The sequence below is a fragment of the Mus pahari genome, chromosome 17 (assembly GCF_900095145.1).
Source record: "Mus pahari chromosome 17, PAHARI_EIJ_v1.1, whole genome shotgun sequence".
NCBI lineage: Eukaryota > Metazoa > Chordata > Mammalia > Rodentia > Muridae > Mus > Mus pahari.
The window spans coordinates 47,132,242-47,141,800 of NC_034606.1; the positions used below are offsets into that span (position 1 = coordinate 47,132,242).

The window sequence follows — 9,559 nt, forward strand, 5'->3', positions numbered from 1 at the left end:
AGAGAAAGAGAAAGAGAAAGAGAAAGAGAAAGAGAAAGAGAAAGAGAAAGAGAAAGAAAAGACTGTCTTCGGACTGGTGAGATGGCTCAGCAGGTAAGAGCACCCATCTGCTCTTCCAAAGGTCCTGAGTTCAAATCCCAGCAAACACATGGTGGCTCACTACCATCTGTAACGAGATCTGGCGCCCTCTTCTGGAGTGTCTGAAGACAGCTACAGTGTACTTACATATAATAAATAAAATCTTAAAAAAAAAAAAAAAAAAGACTTGTCTTCATGGTACCAGCATGTCAGTGCCATGGCGGGCAGAGTATGAGGTCATCCCAGCTCAAGCTAACGCTCTGGTTATTGATTTGTTTTAATAGGACATAAACCAGGAAGTGTATAATTTCCTGGCAACTGCAGGTGCCAAGTATGGCGTGGGCTTCTGGAGGCCTGGATCTGGAATCATTCATCAGGTAATACACAGTTTAACTTGCCTTTATAAGGGCCCCAAGCCCAGGCCGTGCTCTGGTAACGGGATAGCATGTTCCAGGCCTGCTGGTGACATGAGGCTTGGGAGAGCTGAGCAAGAGTGCTGGTGGCCGTGTCATCCTGGGTACCGGGGTAGAGGTAGACAAGTGCAGTTTACAAGGGTATAAATGCTGGAAACCATGTTTGGTGGAAGGGATAGAAGTTAGATTTGTTGATTCATGCCTGTAGTCCTTTATATGGTGTTGGGGAATCCTGGATGTACTACTGAGCTACATGGATTAAAATGTTTTTGTGTGTACTGTTTTTCTCATAAGCTTTAAGACCAGTTGTGTAGGGAACTGATCCAGGGATGCAAAGCCCTGTTCTGACTTCCACAGGCACCAGGTACTCATGAGGTGTTGCAGACACACATAGGAACAAAATGTTCAGATACAGAAGTAAATCTAAAAGTATTTTTAAAATAAAAATAATTATAATTTTTATGGTGCTGGGGTATTGAATGCACAGCAAGCACTATGATAATTGAGCTATTTCCCATAATAAATTTAAAAATTATCAGGATATTAACTTACTATTACTTACCATGACCTTGTGAAATAAGGTTCTATTATAACATACTTTGAATTATGATTACTATCCTCACCCAGTGAGAGCTCCTGGATAACTGTGCAATAGGGATGTGGGCCTGAGGGAGTGCCTGCGCCACCATGATGCTCTCCTATGCCACGATGCTCTCCCACCTGTATCAATAAAGAGAGCACGTCCCATCCCTGCCCAGAGCACTGCTTTGTTCCTGTAGAGTAGAACTCTGCAGGATGGAAGTACTGAAAGTCAAACACCAAACTGGTGTTTAATTCAGAAGGTAATTTGGTCCATAAAGCCATGTTTAATAGGCACACCTGTAATCCCAACATTCAGGAAGCTGCAGCAAGAGGTTGTTGTGAGCTTGAGGGCATCCTAGGCTACAAAGCTGAGTTCTAAAGAGCCTGACCTACAATGCGAAACCCTTCCCCCAAAGAGATTAAAAGTCAGCCAAGGGGCTGGTGAGATGGCTCAGTGGGTAAGAGCACCCGACTGCTCTTCCGAAGGTCCAGAGTTCAAATCCCAGCAACCACATGGTGGCTCACAACCATCCGTAACAAGATCTGATGCCCTCTTCTGGAGCGTCTCAAGACAGCTACAGTGTACTTACATATAATAAATAAATAAATCTTAAAAAAAAAAAGTCATCCAAGCAGGGGAGCACACACCTTTCATCCCCAAATAGGGGGGGGGGGGNGCTGAGGCTGGTAGATCTTTGTGAGTTCAAGGCCAGACTATATATTAAGACCTTGACTCAAAAAAAAAAAAAAGTTGCATGTGTGTGTGTGTGGGGGAAGTACAGCCTTCCTTCCATTAAAGGCAACTGTTTAGGACTAGCCTGGAACATGTCTATTAGCCATCCATCCTGTATATATGGGATCTGTTCTGCATTTCCAAGATGACTCTTCTCCCTACTTCCATCTCAGGCCTTGATACCTGCTTCCTTATAGAGGAGCTGGGTCAGGCTGACTGGCTATGCCCATCTCTGAGACCAGAGCCAAGAATGGATTGCTGCATTGCCCTTTAGGACAGATCTGCCAGGGTTGCATGTCACACATCTGTAAGAACCAGAGTGTCTCTCTGCAATGGGGCATAAAGGCACATGGACCTACCCTTGGTTAGCCTGTTGATATGGAGGGCACCCCAATTCAGGTATCCCCAATTCCATTTTAGGACACAGGCTTAGGCCACTTTGGCAGCTCTTAAGCCAAAATGTGGGGCTGTGAGTGGTAGCCTGCTCTTTGCCACCTATTAAACATTCAGCATGACTCTTAAAAAACATTTCCAGGAACCATGTGTTTTAATCATTGTACTATTACTCTGAAGAGACACCGTGACCAAGGCAACTATTATAACAGAAAACATTTAACTGGGGCTGGCTTACAGCTTCAGAAGTTTAGTCCGTTTTCATCATGGCAGGAAGCATGGCAGCATGTAGGCAGGTGCTGGAGCGGCAGCTGAGATCTACATTCTGATCCCTAGACAGATCAAGACTCTGGGTTTGGCATGGGCTTTTGAAATCTCAAAGCCCACACACCTCAGTGACACACTTCCTCTAATAAGGCCACACCTCCTGATCCTTTTAATCTTTTCAAATGGTGCCACTTACCAGTGACTAGCATTCAAACATATGAGTCCTATGGGGACTATCATTATCCAAACCATCACAACATGTGTGTCTTTTGGCTTTATTTTTCTGTCCCTCATGTCAGGCTGTCAGCAGCTTGCATTCAGGTGGAGCCCCATCCCTTGCTCCATTGATCTGGCAGCTCCGCTCCTCTGCAGCTTAGCTTTCTAATCTGCCTGTTTCATCTCCCTGGTCTTCCCACACCCTGCACTCAGGTCCAGGTGAGCTGCTGTGGCCACTTGGAATATTGTTCCGAGCATATGCTCAGTGCTTTTCCACTACGTCATGAGCTATGTAGGCACCGGGATCGTGTCACTGAGGACAGGGCCAGGTGGCTACCGAATTGGGCCTCAGTGGTTGTGTATGTAGATGGTTGAATTCCTCATGTGATGTTATAAATGTTAGTCTAGCCTAAAATACACTTTTCTGCTGGGTATATAATGATACATGCCTATAATTTCAGCTGTTAGTATAGAAAATGAAGATGAAGCCTCGAGAGGTTAAATGTATTGCCCAAGACCTCACAAAAACTAGTGGGCAGGGGTGGGGGGGCAAAAACCTGGCTCACTTAGCCCAGAAGGACCTTCCCATGAATCTAGCCCCTTGGAGGGACCTGAACCATGGGTAGAACTGATGTGGGTTGCTGCCCCTGCTTTCTTACTCAGTGTTCATACCCTGGCCTTCATAGCTAGGAGAGTCTTTTGGTAGAGCAGCCCTGCCAAGCAGGCCAAGTGATGCCTCCAAGAGTATGAAGGAGGCAGGCTGTGTACTTCTCAGACACTGGAGAGCTCCTGGCATCTCAGTGCTTATTTAAATACCCTGTGGGACAGTTCCTGATAGAACTGTCTACCCTGATTAGAAGCCTGGAAGGCGGATTAATTACCCTGGGCAGTTCACATTATAGGTCTGTCAGGAGCTCTTTCCAGGCCCATCACGGAACACGTTCTGACATGCCAGTCTGTCCACTTCTTTCCACATCGTGAGGTTAAGATGACCTGAGTACTTTATTACTGTAGATGAGGAGACTGAGGCACAGGGAGGCAGTTACAGACCCAAGTCACACAGTAGAAGCTATTAAAGCTATTCATGAGTCGGGCCACCTGGATATGTAGGTGTAGTCTAAATGAGGCTGCCTGTACCCCATACTTGAAGAATACCTGGGCATGGCTGGGTGGTCTGGTCTGGTGTCAGTGGGGGTAGTTCTATACATCCTTTTTTGGGTCCACCTTCAATTCTGTTCTGAAGACTTCTAAGCTTAAGGTCTTTGGTTCTTTTTCAGATCATTCTAGAAAACTATGCATACCCTGGAGTTCTTCTGATCGGCACTGACTCGCACACCCCCAATGGTGGCGGCCTGGGAGGCATCTGCATTGGAGTAGGGGGTGCTGATGCTGTGGATGTCATGGCTGGGATCCCCTGGGAGCTGAAGTGCCCCAAGGTGAGGGGAAGGGAGAAACTTGCTCTAGCCTAGCTAGAAGGGAGGCTGTTGGAAATACATAAGGAACGGTGGGTGGGAGGTGGAAGAGCCAGGCTAGAGTCTCTTTTGTGAGGAGTAGGGCTGAAGAAGAATACAAGGGAATATAAGCTCCATTACGTGACTCCTCCCTGGACATGGTGTGTGGTGCCTGTACTTGTCTAGCCCACCGTTTCAGGTGATCGGTGTGAAGCTGACGGGCTCCCTCTCTGGCTGGACCTCACCCAAAGATGTGATCCTCAAAGTGGCAGGCATCCTTACGGTGAAAGGTGGCACAGGAGCTATTGTGGAATACCATGGACCCGGTGTCGACTCCATCTCCTGCACTGGTGAGGATGGCAGAGCCACGGTGTCTCTACCTCTGGGCTTCAGCTCATGGACCTGAAGCAGTAGTTAAAGTGGTCTTCCCCTGAGGCTGTCCCAACAGTGTGGGCTGAGAATAGAAACGCACAGGTGGGGCTCAGGCTAGAAACAACCTGCTGAACTGATGGAACAACTGAAAACTACTGTAAAATCCCAGCACTAGGGAGGAAGAGGCAGGCAGATGTGAGTTCAAGGCCAGCCTGGTCTACAGAGTGAGTTCCAGGACAACCAGGGCTACACAGAGAAAGCCTGTCTTGAAAAAAATACAAAAACCTCCCGAGTTCAAGCAGCCCTCATATCTGTATTTCCCAAGTAGCGAGGACTACAGCCATTATGTTCTATACCCAATTTATTTCGTTTTTTTTTTTTTTTTTAAAAGATTTATTTATTATATGTTAGTACACTGTAGCCGTCTTCAGACACTCTAGAAGAGGGCATCAGATTTCGTTACGGATGGTTGTGAACCACCATGTGGTCGTTGGGATTTGAACTCAGGANCTTTGGAAGAGCAGTCGGTGCTCTTAACCGCTGAGCCATTTTTCCAGCCCTTATTTCATTCTTACTGTTCAAACTCCAAGAATTATTTACGTAGGACCCTGGTGTGACAGAGAGGGCAGAATTCCAGGCAGACAGATTGAGATGTAAATCGAGTGCCAGCATTTATTTCTTTATAATCTTGAACCACTCTAAGCAGTGGCTGGCCATGTCCGGGCTACGTGCTCTGCTTAGTAGGAAAGCTAGAATTCTACTGTAAAGGCTGAGATCCCTTCACTGGCCATGGGCTTTGAGGGATGGAGTCTTGTTGGTGCTAGATGGCCTTGTAGGCCAGGAAGGAAGCGATGCAGCTCGATGTGTGAAGAGCTGTGTGCACACAGGTACTAGGGCCCACACCTAGGGCCTAGTAGCCTCATGCTTTGGGCTCTGTTTCTCTGCAGGCATGGCAACAATCTGCAACATGGGTGCAGAAATTGGGGCCACTACATCAGTGTTCCCATACAACCACAGGATGAAAAAGTACCTAAGCAAGACAGGCCGAGCAGGTGAGCGCCTAGGGGAGGGTGAGCACACAGCCATGCTGTACACCTGTCCTGAAGGCATGAGTACTTAGCCTGGGATCCCTAGGCTGGCTGCCATGCAGAGGCCCAGAAGTCCCTGCAGGTAGATGACAAGGTAGGTGTGTGTGACTGCTTCTAATTATGTCTTCAGCCTCTGAAAGGGTCTGGCATCCAAATTATCCCTGCTGCAGGTTATCCATGTGAACTTCACAGGAAAAGGTGGCTAAATTCTGGTCTTTTCTTGCCTAGTCCCCAGTGCCCCCTACAGGAAGCTCTGGAAGTGACATGGGTCTCTTCTGTATAACTGCTCTCTGATTGAGGGAACTTCCCAGTCGCCCCCAGCAACTTTCAAGTTTCTCATAGGTTTCTCTGAGGCTCAAACAAGGAAATAAAGGGTTAGGACCTGGTAAGGCAGGGGAGTGTAGGCGAATGGGTAGTTACTGCAGGGGAGTGTAAGCGAATGGTAGCTACTGCAGGTTAGAGGCCCTGGGAAGCTGAGAGCCGCCTCAGTCCTACCTGGACTGCCCTCATCTCTCTTTATCCAGTGACTTCTTTAAAATTCTGCTCCGTACCAGTGAGCAGTGGCACACACCTTTAAACCTAGTCCTGGGGAGGCAAAGGCAGGCAGATCTCTGAATTCAAGGCCATCATGGTATACAGAGTGAGTTCCAGGGCAGTCAGGGCTACATGGAGAAACCCTATTGGGTGCAAAACTTTGTGATTCTCAGACACTGTGTGGTAGAGTGTGCTTGTAATCCCAGTACTTTGCATATCCTGTGTTTCTCGTGTCTTCATTCTTGGCTCACTGACAGCCTCTTCAAGAGGCTGAGCTCCTGGTGGGCAGGGGCAGCACTCTGGGCTGTTGAATTTGTCCCTCTGTTGACTTAGTTACTGCCTGGAACCTGCTATTTGGTAAGTGGCAGGTATCTGGCTCAGGCGTACAAATAAACAAAGTCTTAAAACCAGTTTCTGCTTCATTCTCTTCCCTTGTGGATTCCAGACATTGCCAACCTAGCAGAAGAATTCAAGGATCACTTAGTGCCTGACCCTGGCTGCCAGTATGACCAAGTGATTGAAATTAACCTCAATGAGGTGAGCGGAGAAGCAGAGTTGGGGGACTGCTGAGGGTGGGGCTTTTATTTTTTGGCACTAGGCAGGAGGGTAGGGGAGCAGGTCCTACCAGCACACCCAGCAAGGCCCTTGGTTCTTAGGGCCTAAATCAGGCAGGAATTGGAGACAGACAGAAGGACATGACATTCAGCTATGGGGAAAGCAAGTCTGACACGAGTGTCCATTTGCCGCTCCGAAACTTTAGCGGAGGCTAAGCTCTTGCCCTCGAGGCTCACTTTGAGTTCTTAGGACAAGCTGCAATGAGTTGGCATCCTGACACCTGCAGGACAGATGTTCAGAGAGCCAAGGAAGGGCTCTAGAGCAAACTGAAGCCAGGCAAGGAAGGGCTCTAGAGCAAACAGAAGCCAGGCTGTTCAGTGCCAGTCTTGGCTCTGTGGATCTGTGCTAGCTGACCTGCCTCCGTAGGTGTCCTTTTACCAAGTGTGGAACCTAAGGGGAGTGTGAGTGACATGGGTTAGTTCATGGAGTAAGAGTCTGGTGTGTTGGTGTTTGTGTGCCAGGCACTCTGCTATGCACGTCATGTTTGTTAGTCATTCCTCATTTAAAAAAAAGCATATGGCATGGTCTGTCAGAAGATTCCAGTAGGAACATTTTTGGTCTGTCCCAACCCTTGGTACTAGATTTGAACTCTAAGCAAGCACATTTGTGTCCCCAGCCCTCTTTGTTGTTGGTTGGTTGGGGTTGTTTGATTTTTTTTGTTGTTGTTCTTGTTTTTGAGACAGGGTTTCTCTGTGTAGCCCTGGCTGTTCTGGAACTTGCTTTATAGACCAGGCTGGCCTCAAACTCAGAGATGACCTGCCTCTGCCTCCTGAGTGCTGGGATTAAAGGTGTTTGCCACCACTGCCCGGCTATGTCTTCTTTTTAAGAAAGTCTCACTAAGCCGGGCGTGGTGGCGCACACCTTTAATCCAAGCACTCGGGAGGCAGAGGCAGGCGGATTTCTGAGTTCGAGGCCAGCCTGGTCTACACAGTGAGTTCCAGGACCCAGGGCTACACAGAGAAACCCTGTCTCGAAAAACCAAAAAAAAAAAAAAAAAGTCTCACTAAGTTCTTCGCGCTCTTCTTGAACTAACTTTGTTAACTAACCCAGGTGGACTTTACCTGGCAGTCCCCTGCCTCAGCCTCTCAAGAACTGGAATCATTCCTCACCATCAGGCCCAGCTCCTTCAAAAGCAGTGAAGTTTCAGAGATGATGGACTTGTGAGGCAGGTGGCGCAGACTGTTTCTGTACCTCTGTCATCTCCTTCTTGTGACCTGAAGGAGGCCTGTCACTCTACCCTTCAGCTCCTGTGTGTACCATGTGGAGACAAGACAGCCTGACAGGGCTGGGGGACTCAAGTGCTGGGGGACCCCATCCTATTGCCCACTTGTCTCCCATGACAAAGTCTGAGCCCTAAGGACAGAAGACAGTTCCTTCTATAGAAATGAGAGAGTCTTAGGATGGAAGGAAGGAAGGAAGGAAGGAAGGAAGGAAGGAAGGAAGGAAGGAAGGAAGGAAGAAAGAAAGAGGATAATCGTCCATCCCCACTCTACTTGTCTCTCTTCTCCTTGACCCTGTCTTTTCAGCTAAAGCCACATATCAATGGGCCCTTTACCCCTGACTTGGCTCACCCAGTGGCAGATGTGGGCGCTGTGGCAGAGAAGGAAGGCTGGCCTCTGGACATCAGAGTAGGTGAGTGCCTTCTACTTTATCAGGTTAATAGGTACCTGGGGACAATCACCTTCATGGTACTTCTTGGGGCAGGCACTCCCCAGGGGGTCTCTGGTTATTCAGATATTACCTGTGCTTGGTATAGAAAGAATACATGTTTATTGTACTTCACATGAAGAGTTTTAAAATACCTCTAACTCTGACTCTTAACCAGAAATAGTTTTTGAGAACATTCCTGTGTCACTGTATACGTGAACACGTACATCTATGTAAATGTACATTTACACAGATCATATGCCGTGCTGCTGTCTGCACACATCACACATGCAGTCACACTGGCACACTGCTACTGCAGTTCAGCCTGAGTGTCCATGGCATTCACAGTCTCTGGCCTGCAGTCACGGGGCCTGGTGTGAACCCAGACTCTGCCACTTCATAGCTGCCTCCAGACACAAGGCAAATAGAGAAGCAGCTCACTGTCCATCCAAACACACTGTCACACTGTCACACTGTCACACTGTCACTGACTCAACAATGGCAACAAGATTGAGAAGCAGGGGTGCTAAGAGTCGCCAGATAGAACACTATACTTGGGTTCTGGATAAACAAAAGGAAGTCATTTTCAGTATAAATATGCATGTGCCTCCTGCTAATAATACATGTTCTCAATTAAGAAGGGAAACTTCAAAAAGCAAGTCTGGTTCCCCATCTGGTCAGCAGTGATAGTCGAGTTTGCCCCTCTAAGAGTGAGAAGAACTTTCTGTAGTGTCTGATGATTAGAAGAAAAAGACCCAAACACTGGCTAGGCATGGTGGTGCGTGCCTTTAACCCAGCACCAGGGGGCTGAGCAGGTGAGTCTTCATGCATTCAAGGCAGCCCAGACTAATAAGACTAAGAAATCGCTGCTCTGCTGAGAGAAACAGATTAATAGACAAGATGGCATCATCCAATTGTATGAACTTTTTAATAACAAGGTTGTGCTTTTTGTTGTTGTTGTCTTGAGACAGGGTCTCCTTTTGTAGCCCTGGCTATCCTAGAACTGTTTTAGAACATCACGTTGGTCTCAAACTCACCAAGGTCTCCTGCCTCTGCCTCCTGAGTCCTGAGATTAGAAGCTTGCCCAGCTGCTTAACAAGCTTTTTCTTTTAATTATTATTTATTTATGTATGTGAGTACACTGTAGCTGTCTTCAGACACACCAGGAGA

General features: G+C 47.6%; 1 protein-coding gene across 1 annotated transcript in view; it reads left to right on the forward strand.

The window, feature by feature from the left end:
* The window catches only part of Aco2 (aconitase 2), a 42,627-nt gene that overhangs the window by 26,934 nt on the left and 6,134 nt on the right, over positions 1 to 9,559 (forward strand). The window contains exons 4-9 of the mRNA XM_021216375.2: positions 363 to 455; positions 3,960 to 4,118; positions 4,333 to 4,483; positions 5,453 to 5,557; positions 6,573 to 6,664; positions 8,269 to 8,374. Of these exons, the coding sequence (XP_021072034.1) occupies positions 363 to 455; positions 3,960 to 4,118; positions 4,333 to 4,483; positions 5,453 to 5,557; positions 6,573 to 6,664; positions 8,269 to 8,374 (706 nt within the window). The remainder of the gene's footprint in view (positions 1 to 362; positions 456 to 3,959; positions 4,119 to 4,332; positions 4,484 to 5,452; positions 5,558 to 6,572; positions 6,665 to 8,268; positions 8,375 to 9,559) is intronic.